Source organism: Mobula birostris, unplaced genomic scaffold, assembly GCF_030028105.1.
Source record: "Mobula birostris isolate sMobBir1 unplaced genomic scaffold, sMobBir1.hap1 scaffold_1434, whole genome shotgun sequence".
Taxonomy (NCBI): Eukaryota; Metazoa; Chordata; class Chondrichthyes; order Myliobatiformes; family Myliobatidae; genus Mobula; species Mobula birostris.
Genome location: NW_027274475.1, coordinates 36,296 through 61,368, shown reverse-complemented (window position 1 = coordinate 61,368; position 25,073 = coordinate 36,296). Strand labels below are relative to the sequence as shown.

The 25,073-nt window shown below is 46.9% G+C and overlaps 1 protein-coding gene across 3 annotated transcripts in view; it reads right to left on the bottom strand.

Moving 5' to 3' along the window:
- The window catches only part of LOC140192461 (uncharacterized), a 38,812-nt gene extending 20,927 nt beyond the window's left edge, over positions 1 to 17,885 (bottom strand). Inside the window, exons 1-2 of one of the 3 annotated variants that reach the window (XM_072250061.1) lie at positions 17,801 to 17,885; positions 307 to 1,944 (exon numbers count right to left, since the gene is read on the bottom strand). In XM_072250061.1, the coding sequence (XP_072106162.1) occupies positions 734 to 1,537 (804 nt within the window). In that variant the 5' untranslated portion in view covers positions 1,538 to 1,944; positions 17,801 to 17,885 and the 3' untranslated portion in view covers positions 307 to 733. Of the gene's footprint in view, positions 1 to 306; positions 1,945 to 11,439; positions 11,460 to 17,800 lie in introns of those variants that run through there. The other 2 variants (XM_072250062.1, XR_011884286.1) reach the window with 2 other exon arrangements.
- Between the last annotated feature and the right edge of the window lie 7,188 nt (positions 17,886 to 25,073).

Here is a 25,073-nt window from a genome sequence, read left to right as displayed (position 1 = left end):
CCTCAGCCTAGAGATTTGAGGGGAGAAGAGCATGTCAGATAGAATTGCAGTCAACTTGACTTCTTCAGTCTGCAGAAAATTCAAGGGAAACCTCTTCACCCAAAGAGTCGTGACTGTTTGGAACCCATCACCACAGGGAGAGCGAGAGATGAACAATAGGGGAGGATTCAAAAGGACTGTCATGGAACAGAATCACTGGCAGGGTCCAGCCGGCCTGAGTTGCCTCTTTACTCTATATTAGGTGTGTTATAAATTCACTAAGTACCGGAGACAGAGTTTAAAATAGAACTGATTTATTTGTCCCAGATCCAGAATATTAAACTCCAGTCCCAATAAAGGTGAATATGCAGCAGAAGAAACTCTTCCCGTGCCCAGTGACCAGGGTGCAGAACTGGGTGTGGTGAGCAGCAGCAATAATTGCAGAGTTCAGCACCGACACTCTCGAAATTGCATTCAGCAACGGTGATGGATAAATATCCAGCATGCAGTTCACTGAAACTTTCTCCCCAGTGTGAACCCGGTAGTGTGTCACAAGGTTAGATTACAAATTGAATCCCTTCCCACATTCACAGCAAGTGAACGGTCTCTCCCAGTGTGAACTCAATGATTCACATTTGATTGAGAAGGCTGAGAGAATCTCTTCCCAATGTCTGAACAGCTGAACGGCCTCCACCCGGTGTAAACTCACTGGTGTCTCTGCAGATGAGATAACTACATGAATCCTTTCCCACATTCACAGCAGGTGAACGGCTGCTCCCATGTGAACTGACTGGTGTGCCAGTAGTTGGGATGACCGAGTGAATCCCTTCCCACATTCTGAGCAGGTGAACGGTTTCTCCCCAGTGTGAACTTGCTGATGACTCAGTAGGTGGGATGACTGAGCAAATCTTTTCCCACAGACTGAGCAGTTGAACAGCTTCTCCCCAGTGTGAGCTCGCTGGTGTCTCTGAAGAGTGGATGACCGACTGAATCTCTTCCCACAAACTGAGCAGTTGAACGGCTTCTCCCCAGTGTGACCTGACTGGTGTACCAGTAGTTCGGATGACCGAGTGAATCCCTTCCCGCAGTCTGAGCAGGTGAACGGCCTCTCCCCAGTGTGAACTGACTGGTGTACTAGTACGTCGGTTGACTGAGTGAATCCCTTCCCGCAGTCTGAGCAGGTGAATGGCCTCTCCCCAGTGTGAACTCTCTGATGTACCTTCAGTTTAGATGAGCAAGTGAATCCCTTCCCACAGTCTGAGCAGGTGAATGGCCTCTCTCCAGTGTGAACTCGCTGATGTTCCTTCAGTGTAGATGACTGAGTGAATCCCTTCCCACAGTCTGAGCAGATGAACGGCCTCTCTCCAGTGTGAACTCGCTGATGTTCCTTCAGTGTAGATGACCGAGTGAATCCCTTCCCACAGTCTGAGCAGGTGAATGGCCGCTCCCCGGTGTGAACTCGCTGGTGTGCCATTAGGGTGGATGACCGAGTGAATCCTTTCCCACAGACTGAACAGGTGAATGACCGCTCCCCGGTGTGAACTTGCTGGTGAGCCATCAGGTCAGATGACTGAGCAAATCCTTCCCCACAAATTCAGCAGATGACCAGCCTCTGCCCAGTGTGAACTGACTGGTGTGTCCATGGGCAGGATGACCAACTGAATCCCTTCTCACACGCAGAACAGAGGAATGGCCTTGTCCAGCGTGAACTTGCTGATGTACCTTCAGTTGAGATGACCGAGTGAATCCATTCCCACTGTCTGAGTAGATGAATGGCCCTTCCCCTGTGTAAAATGACAAGCGTGCCAGTCAGTCAGATGATTGAGTGAATCCCTCCCCACAGTCTGAGCAGGAAGGATGATCGAGTGAATCCCTTGCTCCACTTCTTAAATATCTGGGCTGAGACAGCAAAGCTGGCGTGTTGTGTTCAAGATTCCTGTAGACAAATTCCTGGTCATTTTTAACCTGTAAAAAGATTTAGAAAATCCATCAATGGGTGAAAGACAACATTTCAGATGAGATCACTTGAGTTGTCAAGGTGTGATCTGGCATCACACTGTTACAGTGAGGTTCAACCCAAGCTGGAGAGAGAAATCATCTTCTAAATGGACACAGTGCTGATATCTCGAATGACCATCAAGCACTCTGATGCTCTTCCTGTCTCATTAGGAATGGGGCATTTCTGCCATCTCCAATCTGTGACCTGGCTCAGTTTGACTCTCTCCATTGGTATTATTCCCTGTTCCCACTGAGCTGTATGGGTGCCTGGCCCCACAGTAACTGAAACACTCTCACACAAATAGCCGGCAGTGTATTCCATGTATCCACCACTCTCTGGGTAAAAAACTTACCCCTGACATCCCCTCGGTATCTGTTTCCAAGCACCTTAAAACTACGCTACCTTGTGTTAGCCATTTCAGCCCTGGGAAAAAACCTCTGACTATCCACACGATCAATGCCCCTCATCATCTTATACACCTAAAAAAGGATATTAACACATTACTTTGAGGATTTGTTAGAAGTATACAAAATTATGAGGGTATAGATAGGGTAAATGCAAGCAGCTTTTTCCAGAGTTTGGGTGGGATGACAACCAGAGGTCATGAGTAAGTGGGGAAGGGGAAAATTTAATGGGAACATTTGGAACAGCTCTTTACTGGAATTGTCGTGAGAGTGTGGAATGAGATGCCAGCACAAGTGGTGAATATGAGCTCAGTTTCACCATTTAACAGAAGTTTGGATGGGGGCCTGGATGGTAGGGGTATGGAGGACAATGGTCCCGGTGCAAGTGGTTGCATTAGACAGCTTAAATGTTTTTCGGCATTGACTAGATGGGCCAAATAGCCTGTTTCCATACTGAACTTCTCCATGATTCTATGACAAAGAAGCTGGCCAAACTTGTTTGGAAGGGAAAAAAGTAGGAGTGACAATGGAGCAGCAATGGCTGGAGTTTCTGGGAGCAATTCGGGAGCAAAATGATCGATACATCCCAAAGAAGTGGAAGCATTGGAAAGGCAGGAGGACACAACCATGGCTGAAATGAGAAGCCAAAGCCAACATGAAAGTCAGAGAGAGGGCAAACAAAAGAGCAAAAACTATTGGGAATCTTTTAGAAACCAACAAAATATGATTAAAAAAAATATGATGAGTTCAGGGCATGGAATTATGATATTGCAGTCCTTAATGAGTCTTGGTAGCACCCAACAGTCTGAGGCATTTAGAGGAACAAAATATTCGGGGCCTCAATATCTCTTGAAAAACAAGATTCCCTGCACCAGTTACCTTTCAACTTTTATTTTGGCAGGCTCATACAAACTTGACACCCTCAAAATTTCACTTCTGAAGGCCTCCCACTTGCCAAGTACTCCTTTGCCAGAAAACAGCCCGTCTCAAACCACACTTGTCAGATCCTTTCTGATACCATCAAAATTGACCTTTCTCCAATTTAGAATCTCAACCCATGGTCCAGACCTCACTTTTTCTATATTTACTTTGAATCTTATGGAATTATGATCACTAATTTCTGTCACCAGCCCTGGATCATTTTCTAACAGCTTATTACACACTTCTACGTCGGGTATTCTACGTACTGATTAAGGGCACATTTGACAAACTCAAACCCATCTAGTCCTTTTACAGTATGGGAGTCCCAGTCAAAATATAGAAAGTTAAAATCAGTTACTGAATCAACCTTTGTTTCTTGGCATCGTCTGCAATCTCTCTACAAATTTGTTCCTCTAAATCCCTCTGAATGTTGGGTGCAACCAAGTCCCAATAATGGCTACAATAACATAATTCCCTGTCCTGAGCTCATCTGGCTTTCCTACGGTGCTTCATGCATTGTGATATACTCAGCTCAGCACATTCATCGCACCATGCTCAGCCATTTGATTGCTGACTCTATCTGAGGTCTGAACAACATCTGACTGGTGTCAAGAAAACAAACTCTCCCTCATTGTCACAAAAACAAAGGAGCTGATTGTGGACGACAGGAGGAATGGAGACAGGCTAACCCCTGTTGACATCAATAGATCTGGGGTTGAGAGGGTGAACAGCTTTAAGCTCCTCCGCATAAACATCACCGAGGATCTCACATGGTCTGTACGTACCAGCTGTGTTGCGAAAAGAGCACAGCAGCACCTCTTTCACATCAGACAGTTGAAGACGTTTGGGATGGGGCACCAAATCCTAAGAACTTTCTACAGGGACACAATCGAGAGCATCCTGACTGGCTGCATCACTGCCTGGTATGGGAACTGTACTTCCCTTAATCGCAGGAAATTGCAGAGTGGTGCAGACAGCATAGCGCATCTGTAGATGTGAATTTCCCACTATTCAGGACATTTACAGAGATAGCTCCGTAAAAAGGCCCCAAAAGGATATTGGGACCGAATTCACCACAACCACAAACTGTTCCTGCTGCTACCATCCAGGAAATGGTACCACAGCAAAAGGATCAACAGGCTCCAGGACATCATCTTCCACCAGGCCATAAGCCTGATTAATTCATGCTGATAAAATTGCATTTCTATGTTATATTGAATGTCCTATGAACAAACTATTTACTATAAATAACTATAACTTACACATTGCACATTTTTGACGGAGACGTAACGTAAAAATTTCTACTCCTCACGTATATGAAGGATGTATGTAATAAAGTCAATCAAGTCACCCTCTCCACTATCTGTTCTGTCATTCTGGCTCTCATTTCCCCTACAACCTGTTTTAACCACATCACCCCCTCCCCCCACACTAGCACAAGCATATTAGTCCCCTCTTGTTCTGTTCCCCTAACTAACAAATCCCCTATCACCCCTTTGACTTTGCTCTGCCAGGTAATCCCCCGTAACAGTTTCTAAAGTGGTTTACCTGCTGTTGTATGGGATAGCAACAAGAGTACTCTGCGATGGCTATTGAACCTCATTCCCCTTCTTGACTCTCACCCAGTTTCCTGTGTCCTGCACCTTGAGTGTAACTCACCTTTCTTCATGTTCATATCTATCACCCCCTCCAACTCCTGGATGATCCAGAATTCATCCATTTCAAGTTCCAGGTCCTTAAAGTGCAGGGTTACAAGCTGCAGCTGGATGCACATCTTGTTGGTGAGGGCATCAGGGACACGGGAGGTCTCCCCACCAATGCCCCGTCTAATTTGTAATGACCAGTGTGCACATAAATCTTGTACTGTGCATTTCTTTTACCCAGTGACAACATGTGCACAGTGAATTTTATAAAGAGAGGTATTCATTTTAACAGCTTGCAAATCACTGTCATTTAGAACTTTGATCTCCTCTGGGTGCGATGAAGTTAATCTGCACTCTCACACAACCTATGTAGCAGGCCTGTAATGGGTAATGAAGGATTTTCTCACCAGAGCTTTTGCATATTGTCCACATGTGGTTTGCTTGCTAAATTACGCTTTAAAAAGTCAGATTTTCAAATATCACTCCACTTCTTCCCACTTGTAAATTCTCCAGCAACTTTTGCATTGCCACAATACACACAGGTAACACCAGTTTCTATACTGGACATAAATATTTCCCCTGAACCCTCCTGAGGAATTGAGGATATATAAAAAAAATCATTTTGAAACTACGTAGCCTCTGGCTAAAAGAATAATTGGGACTGAATAGGAATTTTTGAACTGAAGTAAACTCTGCCTTGAGCGGTCACCTAAGACGAGCTCATTACCATTGCTCTGCAGCATGCAGTGAGACACAATGTGAGCCGATAACACTCTACATTGTACCTTCATTTGAGTAAAGGGAGGAGAACTCGCCGATAAGGACAGGAATGAACATCTGTCTGTAACTAAGGCAGGGCCTTGCAAAGGAAATAACTGATAAAGACTGGACTGTATATCCACCTGTAATTAAAACCTTGATTTAGCAAACTCTCTTATCAAAGTAATTATGTTTTGCACCAACAGATTTGTGGGCGTACCAGTTCAAATAACACCTTGCAAGAGTAATGTATGGGGCTTACTATGTATAAATATACGGCTGTAACCTGACTAAGTCAGTCCACTTGTCAGATGGTGGCAGTACTTACGTGCCTTCCCTTTGACAACTGGGACTCAAGCCCCTGCAGGAAAATGCACAATAAACTGTGGTGATGATAAGAAGCTGGTCTTCCAAGTTTTATTCAGATTCAGCTTTAACATTTGGCGTCACAAACAGGATCCCAATATAGGGAGTGCCAAGCAGACGTACTGAGTAAGTGGCTGGACCACTCTGGGACTGCAGACACCGATCGGGCGCCCAATAGGTATTTTACCTTGTCTCACTCTTCGTCAGTTCCTCTGGAGGTACGGTTCCTCGCCCAAGGCTGATTTCATACCTTGACGGGATCGGGAAAGGATCTATTGGAAGACTTGTAGAAGGTAGGCAAAGTTTTATTAAGTGGACAGGAGGCGGTACTGGGTAAATTTTACTAAGTGGGCAGGAGGCAGACGTGCCGGGTAAATTTATCAGTTGAGCAGGAGGTGCCAGCCGGGTAAATTTATTAAGTGGGCAGGAGGTGGTACTGGGTAAATTTCTCTGATTGTTAATTGAGCTTTGTGCCGGGTAAATTACTTGGAGAACATGGATCCACTGCAGTCGATTGATAGGAGTGGGCCGGGAGCAGCCCTACACAGTATGTGTGAGTTTTCCAGACAAGGAAAAGGATTTGCAAATGTTGAGTGCAGAGCTGAATAAGAAATTGGGGACAAAATGTGGCCACTGGGGGGGGGGGGGGGGGGGGAACCTGGGATATTACCTCATGAGAACAAGCAGTAAATTCGATATGGAAAAAGAACTGTGGAAAGAAGTGGAAACTGTTGAAAAGGGAATGGAAGGAAAAGGCAGATGTAAAGTGGAAGTTGGAGGAATAATGCATGTGACAAAGGGATAGAGGTACGTACTGCAGAAGGAACGCCAAAGGTTGGGAGACACTAAAAAGCGGAGCGTGACTGGGTGGATGGGCACCGAAAACGAGAGCAGAAAAAACAATGTAAGCAAACCAAGGCTGGCCATGATAGGAGAAGGGCAGGAACGTCAGTCTAAAGTTGGAACTGATAGGGAAACAAGGGGTCCCGAACCCATGTCTGGCATACTGACCCTGTCTGAGGACAGTGACCGTAATGAGGAGTGGGCACCCACCGTACCTGGGGCCAAGTGCACCCAGTGCCCCTGAACCCCAATCCTCGGGGTACTCAGATACAGTGGCCGCTCGGGTAAGACAGCGGCGACAGGGGAGGGGAGGTCTCTATACCCTGAGATCCAGAAAGGGAATACAAAGGATTATTCCGAGTTGGAGGGAAGAATCCAATAAAACCCCAGAGTTAATGGCTCCACAAAGACTATTGCCTACCCGAAAGCTGCCTAATCCACTAGCAACGGAGGAGGGAAAGCCTTCAGTGATTCCTGTGTATGCACCCTGGAAGTCTCAAGAAATATAACTCCAGCCCCAGACAGAAAAGAAAAACCAGCACAGTTTACTGAGTTATGTCCGCAGTACTATACAAATGTATAATGTGACCCCACAAGATTTATTCGGTCTCTGCTGTATGATTCTGTCAGCTGATGAGGGGTGGAAATGGAAGGCAGAATTGAGATACAAAACCTATCAGGATTTACAGACGGAACATCATAATGAGAATGAACAGTCAGACCAGATTATTCAAGCCTTGGAAAGGGCTCTCCAGCAACCTGTAAACATAGAAACCATAGAAAAACTACAGCACAGAAACAGGGCCTTTGGCCCTTCTTGGCTGTGCCGAAGCATTTTCTGCCTAGTCCCACTGACCTGCACACGGACCATATCCCTCCATACAACTCCCATCCATGTATCTGTCCAATTTATTCTTAAATGTTAAAAAAGAACCCGCATTTACCACCTCTCCTGGCAGCTCATTCCATACTCCCACTACTCTCTGTGTGAAGAAGCCCCCCCCTAATGTTCCCTTTAAACTTTTCCCCCCTCAGCCTTCACCCATGTCCTCTGGTTTTTTTCTCCCCTCGCCTCAGTGGAAAAAGCCTGTTTGCATTCACTCTATCTATACCCATCATAATTTTATATACCTCTATCAAATCTCCCCTCATTCTTCTACGCTCCAGAGAATATAGTCCTAACCTATTCAACCTTTCTCTGTAACTGAGTTTCTCAAGTCCCGGCAACATCCTTGTAAACCTTCTCTGCACTCTTTTGACCTTATTTATATCCTTCCTGTAATTTGGTGACCAAAACTGAACACAATACTCCAGATTCGGCCTCACCAATGCCTTACACAACCTCATCATAACATTCCAGCTCTTATACTCAATACTTCGATTAATAAAGGCCAATGTACCAAAAGCTCTCTTTACGACCCTATCTACCTGTGACGCCAGTTTTAGGGAATTTTGTATCTATATTCCCAGATCCCTCTGTTCCACTGCACTCCTCAGTGCCTTACCATGAACCCTGTATGTTCGACCTAGGTTTGTCCTTCCAACGTGCAATACCTCACACTTGTCAGTATTAAACTCCATCTGCCATTTTTCAGCCGGTCCAAATCCCTCTGCAAGCTTTGAAAACCTTCCTCACTGTCCACTACACCTCCAATCTTTGTATCATCAACAAATTTGCTGATCCAATTTACCACATTACCATCCAGATCATTGGTATAGATGACAAATAACAATGGACCCAGCACTGATCCCTGTGGCACACCACTAGTCACAGGCCTCCACGCTGAGAAGCAATTCTCTACCACCACTCTCTGGCTTCTTCCATCGAGCCAATGTCTAATCCAATTTACCACCTCTCCATGTATACGTAGCGACTGAATTTTCCTAACTAACCTCCCATGTGGGACCTTGTCAAAGGCCTTACTGAAGTCCATGTAGACAACATCGACTGCCTTCCCTTCATCCACTTTCCTGGTAACCTCCTTGAAAAACTCCAATAGATTGGTCAAACATGACCTACCACGCACAAAGCCATGTTGACTCTCCCTAATAAGTCCCTGTCTATCCAAATGCTTGTAGATTCTGTATCTTAGTACTCCCTCCAATAACTTACCCACTACCGACGTCAAACTAACTGGCCTATAATTTCCTGGATTATTTTTCGATCCTTTTTTAAACAATGGAACAACACGAGCCATTCTCCAATCCTCCGGCACCTCACCTGTAGACACTGACGTTTTAAATATATCTGCCAGGGCCCCTGCAATTTCAACACTAGTCTCCTTCAAGGTCCGAAGGAATACCCTGTCAGGTCCTGGGGATTTATCCACTTTAATTTGCCTCAAGATAGCGAGCACCTGCTCCTTTTCAATCTGTACAGTTTCCATGATCTCCCTACTTATTTCCCTTAATTCCATAGACTTCATGCCAGTTTCCTTAGTAAATACAGACGCAAAAAACCTAATTAAGATCTCCCCCTTTTTTTTGGTTCCGCACATAGCCGACCACTCTGATCTTTAAGAGGACCAATTTTATCCCTTATAATCCTTTTACTCTTAATATACCTGTAAAAGCTCTTTGGATTATCCTTCACTTTGACTGCCAAGGCAACCTCATGTCTTCTCTTAGCCCTTCTGATTTCCTTCTTAAGTATTTTCTTGCACTTTTTATAATCCTCAAGCACCTTATTTACTCCCTGTTTCCTACACGTCATACAAGTCTCTCTCCTTCTTTATCAGAGTTGCAATATCCCTTGAGAACGAAAGTTCCTTATTCCTATTCACTTTGCCTTTAACCCTGACAGGAACATACAAGCTCTGCACTCTCAAAATTTCTCCTTTGAAGGCTTCCCACTTACCGATCACATCCTTGCCAGAGAACAACCTGTCCCAATCCACGCTTTTTAGATCCTTTCTCATTTCTTCCAAATTTGGCCTTCTTCCAGCTCAGAACCTCAACCCTAGGACCAGATCTATCTTTATTCATGATCAAGTTGAAACTAATGGTGTTATGATCACTGGAACCAGAGTGTTCCCCTACACACACTTCCGTCACTTGTCCTAACTCGTTTCCTAGCAGGAGATCTAATATTGCATCCCCTCTAGTTGGTACCTTTATATTGATTTAGAAAACTTTCCTGGACACATTTTACAAACTCTACTCCACCTAGACCCCTAACAGTATTGGAGTCCCAATCAATATGTGGAAATTAAAATCCCCTACCACCACAACTTTATGTTTCCTGCAGTTGCCTGCTATCTCTCTGCAGATTTACTCCTCTAATTCTCGCTGACTATTGGGTGGTCTATAATACAACCCCACTAATGTGGCCATACCTTTCCTGTTTCTCAGCTCCACTTATAAGGACTCAGTAGACAAGCCCTCTAATCTGTCCTGCCTGAGCACTACTGTAATATTTTCCCTAACGAGCAATGCTACTCCCCCACCTTTCATTCCTCTGCCTCGATCACATCTGAAACATTGGAACCCTGGAATAGTAAGCTGCCAGTCCTGCCCCTCCTGTAGCCAAGTTTCACTAATTGCTACAACATCATAATTCCATGTGTCAATCCACGTCCTCAACTCATCTGCCTTCCCCACAATACTCCTAGCATTGAAATATATACACCTCAGAAGATTTTTACCACCACTCACAACCTTTCTATTTGCGGCTTTGCTTGAACTTTTAACATCATATATTTTCACCCCAGCCTCACTGTCAGCTCTGGCACTCTGGTTCCCATCCCCCAGCAAATCTAGTTTAAAGCTTCCCCATCCCCCTGCAAATCTAGTTTAAAGCCTCCCCAATAGCACTAACAAACCTCCCTGAAAGGATATTGGTCCCCCTGTAGTTCAGGTGTAACCCGTCTCTCTTGTACAGGTCCCACCTGCCCCAGAAGAGGTCCCAATGATCCTGAAATCTGAAACCCTGCCCCCTACACCAGTTCCTCAGCCACTTGTTCCTCCTCCAGAGCATCCTATTCCTACCCTCACTGGCACCTAGCACAGGTAGCAATCCTGAGATTACCACCCTCGAGGTCCTGCTTTTCAACTTCCTACCAAGCTCTCTATACTCACTCTCCAGGACCTCCTCACTCTTCCTTGCTATGTCATGGGTACCGATGTGCACCACGACATCTGGCTGGTCACCCTCCCACTTCAGAATGTCATGCAATCGATCAGAGACATCCTTGACCCTGGTACCCAGGAGGCAACAAACCATCCTGGATTCTCTGTCCCGACCACAGAACCTCCTATCTGTACCTCTAACTATTGAGTGCCCTATCACTACCACTCTCCTCTTTTCCCCCCTCCCTTCTGCTGTGATATCCCAGGACCCAACCTCACAGAGTCACACAGCTGAATCTGCCACTCACTGACCCTGAGAGTCTCACACATCATCCCCACATTTCACACTGGGTGGTGCAATCCGGGATTTCCCCACAACCAATGTCCAGCTGCTCGAACTCCAGCTACCCACCACTCCGTGCAAAGAAATAAAGTTGTCGCTCACATCTCCTCTTACCTTAAATGTATTAGACATTTCAACCCCCAGGAAAAACATATCGTCTGTCTGCTCTATCTATTCCTCTCGTAATCTTATAAACGTCCATCCAGTCTCAGCCCAGCCTGCTCCGCTCCAGAGAAAACAACATAAGTTTGTTCAACCTCTCGTTTCAGCTCATGCCCTCTAATCCAGGCAGTATCCTGGTAAACCTCTTCTGCGCCCTCTCCAAAGCCCCAACATCCTTCCGAGAGTGGGGGCGACCAGAACTGTATGAAACACTCCAGATGTGGTCAAACTGGAGTTCCATAAACCTGCAACACAACTTCCCGACTTTTCAACTCAGTGCTTCAACTAATAAAGACAACCGCGTCATTTGCCTTCTTATCCACCCAATCAATCTGTGCAGTCTCTTTCAGGGAGCGATGAGCTTGGAGTCTAAGATCCCTCTGATCATCAACACTGTTCAGGGCTTTTGCATTTAACGGTGTACTGTCTCATACATTCGACCAACCGAGCTGCCAAGATCATCATCACTAATCAAATCTCGGAGGGGGTTCGGAGACTGGACAGAGGATGAACAAGATGGGCAGGAATGAGCAGATGGAACCAGGTGGGAGAAGGGATCAAGGACAATCACTGATGATCCTCCAGCAATACACAGATACTGAATTAATCACACATACTCCTGAATAAAAGATCCTAAAATGACAAAGTTAGAGGAAACAATAAGAATTTTGGCATATGCCCTTTGACCCTCACCAAATTTTTATCAACACATCATAGAAAGTTTCCATCCGGACACTTCACGCATTTGTATGGCAACTACTCTTTCCGTGACTGCGAGGAACAGTAGAGAACTTTGGATACAGATCAGCACACCACAGAAATCATTCTCCCCCCTAGACTTCACCGTCCCTCAGTAAAGCAGGCAGTGAAATCAAAGATCTCCAAAACCTGGGATGTTCTCCTTTCTCACCCACCCCAGTCAGGGAGAAGACACAACAGCCATAAAGCTTCAGGACAAATGTGAGGAGCCTCAGGAAGCGAGGCAAGTTGGGGGAAGTTAATGGGACTCAGTGGCCAACATCAGATTTCCCCAACACAACATGGAGAAAGAATTACCACCCATCCGGGGACTTTCAGCACACACCACATGATCTTGCATCACAAAGCAGAGGGTGGGGCACAGCTGCGGCACACAGCCTCACCTGAGCTGTTGGCGAGACTCCCACTTCAATTGTGCGGAAATAGACAGCCTGGGCTCCTGGTTTGGATCGTTCAATGCAGATTAAGTGAAGTCCACACATTTTTTGACGAGCCCAGAATAACTGGGTACTAAATGAGCAATCGGCCCTCAGTTCAGGGCTCACAGCCAACATCAGATCTCCCCGCTCGGGATCGGTCTCAATACTCACCGATGGGGAAAGTGATATCTTCGGCCCGCAGACAGTGATCCGACCCCCCTGCACCCCAACCCAGGAGGCGAGGATACTTTCCTGATCCTGCAGACGACCCACTTCATCACTGAGCGTAAAGGAAAACACCGCTCACTCGGAGACTGTGAGCATGTGCGAAGATCTTGTTATATCTGCGGTTAAATGCCAGGGGCAAATGGGATCACATGACTGGTGGGGTCTCCCATCACCCCAGGCAGAGCACTCCAGCTACCCACTACTCTGTGGAAAGAAACAAACTTGCTGCTCACATCTCCTCTCACCTTAAATATGTTAGACATTTCAACCCCCAGGAAAAATATATCTTCTGTCCACTCCTCTCGTAATCTTATAAATGTCCATCCAGTCTCACCCCAGCCTGCGCCGCTCTGGAGAAAACAACACAAGTTTGTCCAACCTCTCGTTATAGCTGATGTCCTCTAATCTAGACAATATCCTGGTAAACCTCTTTTACACCCTCTACTATTATTCTGATATTTCACATTCTTAAAATACTGATCCTAACTGACCTAAGACTGGGAATGTTTTCTTGGATTAAATGTCAGGAATTGTGTAAAACTGAGTATTTGGCTATGGTGTCTGTAAGCTTCTGACGTCAACAGTGGCCATTAATATGAAAAACAAAATTTGCTAGCATATCAAACAGAAAAAATGGCAAATTTTTGGTTCTCATTGATCAATCAACAAGCCTGAGCATTAACACCGCCAAAATAGTTTATTTGAAACGTGATAAGGAAGGTGATCCCCATTTTATGTTTTCAGATCTAATTGAACTGCCTGATCAGAAATCTGCAACTATTGTTAAGCATCTTTTGAATTGTCTCATGAACCATGGGTTTGATGACTCTTACTTGAAACAGAACCTTGTAGCATTTGCTGGTGATCGGGCGAACGTAATGCCTGCTGTCAAATCTGGTGTTGCTACAATTCTCAAGGAACATTACCCTGATGTGACAAATTGGCACGGTCTTAATAACAGATTAGAACTTGCAGTAGGTGATTCAGTGAGAGAAGTTCATAGAATAAATCATTTTCAATTACTTATGGACAAATTATATTCTGTTTACAGTAGATCATCTCTAAATCAAAAGGAACTGTCTGAATGTGCCTCTCAACTAGAACTACAAATTTGCGAAATAGGCCGTGTTCTGGGCACCAGGTGTGTGGCTAGCTCATTTCGAACAGTTTCAGCAGTGTGACAAAATTATGAAGCACTGTGTTTTCATTTTGAAAAAGCAATGAAGAATGAAACAGGATCTGGGAGTGAGAGAAAAACCTATGAAGGTCTGTTGAAAAGATTCTTCAGGACAGTTTCTATTGGACTGAGCTCTAACGTATGACACGTTGCATGAACTTGGTTTACTGTCAGAGTGTTTACAGAAACACACTACTACGACTGTTTATGCAGACAAACTGACCCAATGGATCAGAAGATCACTGCATGGACTGAAAGACCAACCTGGTACAAAAACTCTAGAAGCTCAAGAGGCAGTTGAAAAGGGGAAGTTTGGAGAAATTACCTTAACAAGCAACAACAAAATTGTCTCCATTAACTATCGACAATTTCTTGCTCGTCTTATAAACAATCTGCAGCACCTTATGTTCACGGCAACATCCTTGAAAGGTTCTCAAACTTCCAAACCTCAAAGTATGTATTAATTCCCAGCCAAATGAAATGTGTGTCCTTGATAAAGATAACTGGCCGGCTGAAATACCGCTTAATTTTTTTTTCAAGTCAAGTTGTATTTTATTCTCATTTCGACCATAAACTGCTGGTACAGTACAGAGTAAAAACGAGACGACGTTTCTCCAGGACCCTGGTGCTACATAAAACAACACAAAACTACACTGGACTATGTGAGACAGCAAAGGCTACCCAAGACTACATAAAACAACATTAAAAAACTGCACTAGACTACAGCCCTGCACAGGACAACATAAAGTGTGCAAAAACAGTGCAGGGCAGTACAATAATTTATAAACAAGACAATAGGCACAGTAGCGGACAAATTACAATATAATAATAAATGATGTGAATGTCAATCTAGACTCTGGGTATTGAGGAGTCTGATGGCTTGGGGGAAGAAACTGTTATGCAGTCTTGTCGTGTGAGCCCGGATGCTTCGGTACCTTCTGCCTGATGGAGAATTATGGAGAAGCTGCAATATCATCTTTCCGTAAGAGGTCTAAGCCTTCTTCTTCCTCTGCAATAAATGCCTTCGGAGATTACGTGGAGGATCGTGGACTCCGCATCCCCCAAGATTTATGCCCCTTACTGAGCTGTTCACAAGTTATTCCTATCAGTACTGCTGAGTGTGAGAGAGGATTCAGTCACAACAACTTGATAATAACAACAACACACTCAAGGACTCTCATAGATCATGTATCATCACTTATGTTTGTTAAACTACACAGACCTCCTCTAGTTCAGTGGAATCTGAGCCGTATGTCACAACATGGCTGCAGTACCACAGATCAGATCAGCAGATGATACCAGGACAAGAGTTGCTTCAGACCCACGAACACATATTACACCTGACCCTTTGTGGAAATTATTGTGAAACTTCTCATTGGTGGTGTTTGGTAAGTAGGTAATTATTTTTAAATTGGTAAAATACATGATTACTGTCTTTTTCTTTACTCGCTTGATAATTATATTTTATGATAATTAGTGAGTGCAACCGTGTAATACTTAGTCATATTATTAAATTATTATATGTTTTATTGTACCAGTTACACACTGAAATGTACTGATAGGCTATACTATTGTTCATGTTTTAACTATCACTATATTTCTGTGTAGCTCTGGAATTGATATATTTCTTTCATCTTGGTTTACCATTATACCAGCGCCAAAGAAGAAGAATGTGGGCTGCCTTAAGGACTATTGCCCGGTAGCACTTACATCGACAGTGATGAAATGCTTTGGGAGGTTGGTTATGACTGAAATGAACTCCCGCCTCAGCAAGGACCTGAACCCACTGCAATTTGCCTATCGTCACAATAGGTCAACGGCAGACACAATCCCCACAGCTCTTCACACAGTTTTAGACCACCTGGACAACACAAGCATCTACGTCAGGCTGCTGTTCATCGACTACAGCTCCGCATTTAATACCATCACTCCCACAATCCTAATTGAGAAGTTGCAGAACCTGGACCTCTGTTATTGCATTCTCATCTTCCTAACCAGAAGAACACAGTCTGTGCAGATTGGTAATAACATATCCTCTTCGCTGACGATCAACACTGGCGCACCTCAGGGGTGTGTGCTTAGCCCACCGCTCTACTCTCTGTATACACATGACTGTGTAGCTGGGCACAGCTCAAACACCATTGAGAAATTTACTGACAATACAACCATTGTTGGTTGAATCTCAGGTGGTGACGAGGGGGCGTACAGGAGTGAGATATGCCAGCCAGTGGAATGGTGCCACAGCAACAACCTGGCACTCAATGTCAGTAAGACGAAAGAGCTGATTGTGGACTTCAGGAAGAGTAAGACGAGGGAACACGTACCAATCATCATAGAGTGATCATAAGTGGAGAGAGTGAGTAGCTTTAAATTCCTGGGCATCAAGATCCCTGAGGATCTAACCTGGTCCCAGCATATTGAAGTTGCTGGTGAACGCAGCAGACCAGGCAGCATCTCTAGGAAGAGGTACAGTCGACGTTTCAGGCCGAGACCCTTCGTCAGGACTCGGCCTGGAACGTCGACTGTACCTCTTCCTAGAAATGCTGCCTGGCCTGCTGCATTCATCAGCAACTTTGATGTGTGTTGCTTGAATTCCCAGCATCTGCAGAATTCCTGTTGGTTGTCCCAGCATATCGATGTAGTCATAAAGAAGGTAAGACAGCAGCTGTACTTTATTAGGAGTTTGAAGCGATTTGGCATGACAACAAACAAGCTCAAAATCCTCTATAGCTGCACTGTGGGGAGCATTCGGACAGGCTGCATCACTGTCTGGTATGCAGGGGCTACTGCACAGGACCGTGAGAAGCTGCAGAAGGTTGTAAATCTAGTCAGCTCCATCTTGGGTACCAGCCTACAAAGTATCCAGGACATCTTACGAAAACGGTGTCTCATAAAGGCAGCATCCATTATAAAGGACCTCCACCACCCAGGGCCTGCCCTTTTCTCACTGTTACCATCAGGTAGGAGACACAGAAGCCTGAAGGCACACACTCAGCGATTCAGGAACAGCTTCTTCCCCTCTGCCATCTGATTCCTGAATGGACATTGAAAGCTTTGGACACTACATCGCTTTTTAATATACATCATTTCTGTTTTTCCACATTATTAACAATCTATTCATTATGCATAATGATTTACTTTTTTATTTATTATGTTTTAATTTATTTCTTATCTATGCCAGAATATGTATTGCATTGAACTCCTGTTGCTAAGTCAACAAATTTCACGTCAATTGACTGTGATAATATACCACACTCAATTTGTTTACCTGTTCATTACTCGATTGGGGCAAGGAGGTTGCCCAGTACATGAAATCAGCAGGTACACAAACTGGGTGTGACATATATACGGAGAGGATCTAGGAAATGGCAAGCATTTTGTCAGCTCCGGCACCTAAAACAATTAGCACTGCACCCCTGCTGAAAGGACATCCTACTTTCTAACAACCGCCCCCTTTCAGGCCTAGGGTCCCACATCTTTCCGACCACTCACCCCACACCCACAGTCCACCCGTAACCTCTACCCACACACAGACAGATCCCCTTCACCCCAAACCCCCTCCCAGCCTGGGAACCACAACTGACTGATCCCACAGCCCGGGCTCGGACGCAAAGCTAAAACCGGGGCTGCGGGACCGGAGAGCCCGGAGCCTGCAGCCGTCCGGCAGAACTCGGTCCCGGCCCTTTCCAACTGCAGCAAACCCCCGATTTACACAAACTCCATTACTCACCTCCCCGATAGCAGAACCGCCGGCGACAACTGTGCTGGGCACCGGACCGACGTTCAGCAGGATATTCGCCGCAGCACCACCCGTGGACGGAGGTTCATGCAGCGCCGCCGGCGGCCGGAGGTCCATGCAGCGCCACCAGTAGCCGGAGGTTCATGCAGCGCCGCCGGTGGCCGGAGGTCCATGCAGCGCCACCAGTAGCCGGAGGTTCATGCAGCGCCGCCGGTGGCCGGAGGTTCATGCAGCGCCGCCGGCGGCCGGAGGTTCATGCAGCGCCACCAGTAGCCGGAGGTTCATGCAGCGCCGCCGGTGGCCGGAGGTCCATGCAGCGCCGCCGGTGGCCGGAGGTTCATGCAGCGCCGCCGGTGGCCGGAGGTCCATGCAGCGCCGCCGGTGGCCGGAGGTCCATGCAGCGCCGCCGGTGGCCGGAGGCGGGAGGGACAGCGGAGAGGTAGATCACAAACACGACAAACTGCAGATGCTGGAAATCCGGAGCAACACAAACAAAATGCTGGCGGAACTCAGCAGGCCGGGCAGCATCAATGAACATTGGACGTTTCCAGTTGAACCCTCCTTCAGGACTGAGATGGAATAGGGGAAATATCTGAATAAAATCGGGGCGGGCGAGGAAATGCCGAGCTGGAGGGTGATAGGTGAAGCCAGGTAGGTGGGAAAGCTCAAGAGCAGAAGAAAATAGAATCTAATAGGAGAGGAGAGTGGAGAATAGGAGAAAGGGTTGGAGCAGTGGATCCAGAGAGAAGTGATCAGCAGGTGAGAGGACGTGAAAAGTCAGAGAGGAAGAGAGGGAGTGGGAGGGAGGGGTGAGGGGGAGATTTGTTCATCGGAAGGAGAAATCAATATTCATGCCATCAGTTTGGAGGGTAACCAGACGGAATATAAGGTGCTGATCCTGGACCCTGAGGGTGGCCACATCTTGGCACAAGAGGAGGCGATGGGTTGACACGTCGCAACCGGAATGGGAATCGGAGTGAAAATGTTTATACACCGGGAAATCCCGCTCGGAGCGGATAGTTCAAAGGTTAATTTATTATCAAAGCAGGTATCCATATACAACTCTGAGTTTTTGTTCTTCTCCTGAGGCCACGAAACAAAGGAAGAACATGAACCCCGTTCAGAGAGAAACATCAAGCTCCCCCAGCATAAAAACAAGAACGGCATCCCGATGGTCCACCTTAAAAAATACCCGTCTCTCCGCACAAAACACAACAATTACATCGACACCCCCCAAATAAAAACAACCCTACCCCGCACAACTGCGGAGGAGCTAAATATAATTCCTCTCTTTGATCAGCTGTCTGAATGATCCCCTGACTCTGAGAGGAAGGGGTGTCTATGGTCCACATTGTCAGGGTGTTGAGTTTACCAGGAGACAAAGACTGCAGGGACGGGAGGTTTTCTGGTCACTAATACACTGTGTGTGGACCCCGCTGGCAATTCTGGTGTTGTGACCCGAATCGAGACAAACACCACGCTGCCCACTCCACCAACAACACGGCACAGCCGGACACATAACAGGGGACTTTACATCTCACAACACTGGATTCAGTGATGAAACCCGTGATTAATGTTGTTGTCCCACTGAAATCAGAAGAAACGTCCATTAAGGTGCTTTTGAATAAGAGCGATCCCCCACAGGTGACGTCACACAGGCGCACCTACGTGCCTGACGTCACACATGGGCTCCCCACACTGGCATCTGCCCTCACGTGCGCGGTGTCTTACGTCACCCACGCGCTGGAGAGCTCGAGCTTTATCGGTTTAACGGCTGGGCTACTAATCACGTGACCAGCCTCTTTCCCCCCCCACCGCTGTCAACAGAGGATTCAGGAGCTGCGCTATTCCCATTGGTGCGAAGCGATGTCAATCACTGGTTACAACCAATAGTGGAGGTGGACCGGCCGAGAGGGCGTTACCCCCACTCACACCGTGGCTCGCACAAGTGTCAAACTCCTCATCCGAGCGGAGCAAATCCCAAAGTAAATGTCCGCTTTCTGATTTATTTCCATTTCCCTCCGAGGGAAGTTGGGGCGTTTGTGAAGCGTCTCCTGCGGCCGGAGTCTGATGTGTCGCTGAGAGGTAGGAGGAGACCGCTCGGCCCGTCGGTTTGATGCCGGTTCCCCGGGGAGGGAGAGGATGAAGACGGTGAGAGAGGGGGCGGACAGGATGTTTGTCCCGGTGGGGACAGGAGGGGCTCATCTGTGGAAATGTCTGAGCCCACGGTGGTGGCGATTCACCACATTGGGGGGCAAACACCGGCAGACTGTTGCCCTGCAAGCGGGGCCAATGGTCCGGGCAAAGTGACAATTATTTGTGTTTTGTTGAGATTGTACCGGGAATATGGTGTAAAATCCCGCTCCCCACACTAACACGGGTCACACAGACCAAAGAACAAACTGCCGGAGGAACTCAGTGGGTCGGGCAGCATCTGTGGAGGGAAATGGACCGTCAACATTTCGGGCCGAGACCCTCCCTCTGGACTGAGAGTGGACGGGAAATAGTCCGAGAAAAGAGGTGAGGGGTGGGGATGGGGCAAGAGCTGGGGAGTGAGAGGTGGGTCCAGGTGAGGGGGAGGTGGGAAGGTGGAAATAGTGACGGGGTGGGAGGTGAGTGGTTGGGGCAACACGGGGCTGCAGAAGATGGAAATTAATTCCATAGAGGATTAACAAAGAGTTAGAGAGTATTTGTTATAGAGAGTGCAATGAAGATTCACCAGACTGATCCCTGGAGTGGTGGGTCATCATATGAAGAAAGATCAAATGTGATAACCCTTTCATTTAGAGAATCGAGGACTGAGAGGTGAACACATTGAAATGCACAACATCATTACCGGTTGAACCAGGGATCCCAGTCTCTGAAAAAGGGGGTGGACTGTCCGGGACTGAGATGAGGGGAAATGTCTCCACTCCGAAGGTGGTGAATGTCCGTAAATCCCCACCACAGAGGGCGGTGAAGAATCAGTGATCGTCCTCACATAAAACAGAGGCCGGCAGATGTGTGGAGACCGGAGGGATCGAGGAAATGAGGATCAGGCAGAAACATGTGGCTGAGATGGGAGAGCAGCCGCCATCTTGTTGATGGTTAGAGGGGCTGAATGGCCACCTCCTGCTGTTTCTCACTTGGTGTTTCAGTGTTCCTGTCCAGTGAGGCCGGAGGAATGTGAATAGAAATTAGTGTTTACAAACACAGACTGATTTAAATGAAACCTGCACATTTCCAGTTTGTGTCTGAAAAGTGTGTTTGATCGGGATGGGAATCGACCCCATAACTCTGTGACCTGGAGGTGGAGGGAAAGGGACAGGGAAGATATGGAGGGATATGTAACTATGCAATAATGTGGGAAATGTGGCGGATGGGTCGGGCAGCGGGTGAGGGGCGAGGAGCAGAGTCACCTGTTCAGGTGGGAGACCCTCCACCCGTCACCTGATCCCGTTTCCTGTTCACATTTCCCCGCAGATCTGCAGCATCTGCCGCTCACTGCTCTACGTGTCCGTGTAGCTTCATCTTCTGCCCATTCAGACAAGGCAGTGAGATCCGGATCTGTCACGTCCTCTCGTTGTGGGTGGACAATATGTTTTTATCTGCAATATTTTCAGCATGTTTCATTCCACTGTTTTTACCTGCTGAAGTGCAGCCAATGTTTCTGGATCTATGGCCCATTTATGTGAGAATTTAGCCTTTTCTATTTATCTGAGCTTCTTATAAATGTGTAGTTTAGTTAAGCTTCACTCCAGAATTTGCAATACAACAACCCAGTCAGTCAAATAGTTCCACACAATTAAAATAGTTTATTTTTATGTTGTACTACTTACATAATTTAACTGTTTAATATGTATGTTCTTATTTTAAATCACAATTGTTAAAATCTATTGTTATGAATTAGGTTCTACTGCTGCTGCAGAGACAATGAATTTCATGACAAATGCCGGTGCTATTAAACCTGATTCTGATATTGATATGGGAGACCCACACCGGTCACCTGATCCCAGTCACCGCAGATCGTAATGCGAGATTGAAGCCTTTTCCATTTATCTGCATTCCTCAGAAATGACAACAGTTAAGTTTCCTTCTGTGGTTCCAGAGCAGAAGCTCAGTCTGTCTAATATTTCCACACAATTAAAATGGGAATTTGTTTATTATCATCACGTACTGAGCTACAGTGAAATTCTTGCCTGACGTACCATCCACACAGATCACTACATTACTACAGTACATTGAGCTGATATACGACAAAACAATAACTGTAACAAAGCATTATGGCTACAGAGAAAGTGCAGTGCAGATAAACATATGGTGCAGGGTCACGTCGAGTTACACTGTGAGGTCGAGTCCATTTTATCATTCATTTGGCTTATAACCGCAGACAGGAAGCCGTCCTTGAGCCTGGTGGTACGCGCTTTAAGGCTTTTGTATCTCTTCCCCGATGGGGGAGCGGGTTTGCAGCAAGAATGTCCGGGTTGTGAGGATCTTTGAGTACACGGCCTGCTTTTCCGACACACAGGAAGTGTAGGAAGAGTCCATGGAGGGGAGGCTTGTTTATCTGATGTTCTCTACTCTCCAAAGTTCTCTGCAGTTCCTTGCCGTCATGGACAGAGCAGTAGCCATACGAAGGCGTGAAGTATCGACAAGAAGCTCAGAGACCTCGGCCCTCACCCTGCCCTTGTGTAGCTGGATCCTGGACATCCTGTCAGATTGCCGGCAGGTGGTAAGAGTGGGCTCCCTCACCTCTGTCTCTCTGACCCTCAGCACACATACCCCACAGGGCTGTCTCCTTGGCCCCCTCCTTTACTCTCTGTATTCCCATGACTTGTGTAGCCACCCACAGCTCCAATCTGCTAATTAAATTCGCTGACGACCCTACATTGATTGGCCTAATCTCAAATAATAACTTTCAATCGATCAAATGCATCCTGACAAGGCTCGGTCCAGACAAACTTTTCAACCTTCTTTGTGTAAGTGAAAAGGGGGTTGGAGTATGGGATAGGAAGGGTTAAATGGTGTATGTGATCTGGAAAATATAGCAGGGGCGGGAACTAGACAACAGAACCGGGCACGGTTAGGATGTTGCAACTGCATGCTCATCTCTCAGAACAGAAGCGCTGACTGACCTGTACCTCTGCACCTGAAGCTGTTGTGACCCTGATGAAATTGCTGACCACTAAACCGTCATAAGCGTGGACAGGGGAAACAGCTGCTAACTGAAACCTTTCTTTTGGATATAAATGTAACCTTGTACTCGTGCTGGGCAGAGCTGACTGCCAGACGCTGTAGAAGCGTATGGTGGTTACCTCTGCTCGGATCAGGTTGAATAAAGAATTGATCGTGGTCTCTGAGTGAATGGTGAATTGATAAGGACAACTTGGCGAGCCAGCCAGGAGTCCCAACGGGAGCCTCCAGCGGCCCTGGTGTTAGTGAACTAGCGATCCACTGGACGCCGCTGAGACGGGCGGGCCCACGGGGTGACTTTCCCCCGGTCCTCTCACGGTCTCCTTTGGTTGCTTGTTCCCCTCAGGGTTCCTGCTGAGCTGCTCAGCGGACTCCACGGACCACAGTCGGTAGAGGCCACGAGGGGAAGTGGTTTTAACGTTGACGGATTTCTGTATGAGAATCTGTATGAGAAATAGTGTCTGAGAAACGGGGAGTCGGGGACTCCGGGGCCAGGGGCCGACACGTAGTGAAATAGTGTCTGAGAAACAGGGAGTCCGGGACTCCGAGACCAGGGGCCGATACGCAGTGAAATAGTGTCTGAGAAACGGGGAGTCCGGGACTCCGGGGCCAGGGGCCGACACGCAGTGAAATAGTGTCTGAGAAACGGGGAGTCCGGGACTCCGAGACCAGGGGCCGACACGCAGTGAAATAGTGTCTGAGAAACAGGGAGTCGGGGACTCCGAGACCAGGGGCCGACGCGCACGATTTGTTTTGGAGGTCCAGGACCTCAATGAGGGGTTACAATCCCCGATGAAGTATTATGAGTATTAAAGCCTGCCGGTGCTAATAAATTGGGCAGCGGATCATTGGTAGTGACCTATTACATTTTTCTTTGAGTGTGTTACAGCAAATTGGTCAGCGGGTTAGTGGCAATATCCTATTACATTTTGAAGCTGGTAACCATTCTAATTGGCGTAGGAGGGGACGGGGTGTGTAGATTAAATTGATCAGCACAGGGCAGAGCAGACGTTTGGCCAAACACAGGGGAAGTGGCTCTCCCCTGCAGTCCATCCGGATGCTGTAGCAACGTTTTAGGTACACTTGTGAACTAGTGGAAATCTCGCTTTTCTACGACTGACTGAGTTGGGGTCGCCTCGCACACGAGTACTGCAGTAAAAGAATCGGGGAGGGACGGGTGATATTTCACTGAAACTGCATCCAGCCTTAGACCGGTTGTCAAGAGGGGAAATCTCCCACGCGAAGGTCAGGACCTTGAAGTGGATTCGGGAGTAAAGTGATAAACATGGGTCAGACTGTGAATAAGGGGGACATTACCACCCCACTCGGAAAGATGTGTAAGGAAAATCCGGAGCTAGAAAAGAACCTAAGACGTCTTAGTGCGCGCTTAAATAAAAGATTGGTGGTGGGGGTGGAAATTGGCCATTGGGGGGAACTTGGGACCTGGACAAATGCAAAAAAAAAAAACAGAGACTGAAGTCTGGAAGCAAAATTGCTCTCAATAATGGAAAGATTTGATTACAATGTGGGTAAAAGTAGCGGACAGATTAAATGAGCGTTCCAGACAGACATCCTGGGAAGAAAATGCCAAAAAACGAAACATCCCTATTACCGATGATCAGGGCCAGGTCCGACCATATGTGGTTGTAAAGGCCTTATGTGAATTATTTGATAAACAACAAATTAAATCAACCGGGAAAGATGCACCTTTGGATATGTCAGGACTGCTGATTTTATTTGACACCGTCGAAGAAACCGACAATGAGGATGTAATAATTCCTTCAGCCCCTGCAGGAATCCCACTCCCTCCCCCACCCGGTTTACCAAATCCTTCAGGTCAGGTCTCGAAACCACCCCCTATTCTCCTACCCCCACATCAGCCCCCGTGACGGCCCCTGTCCCGGCATCCTCCGTACTTCCCGGGACTATTACTGATGGCAGATCAGGTACCCCACAATTTTCGGACTATATTGCTACCCGAACTCACTGGCGGACCACACAGCTTCCAGTCCCAAAGCCCCAGCCGAAGCGCAACGCGGTGGCTCGCCCAACTGACGGACTGTTGGGCCATGGTCCCACCCGAGATCCCCAG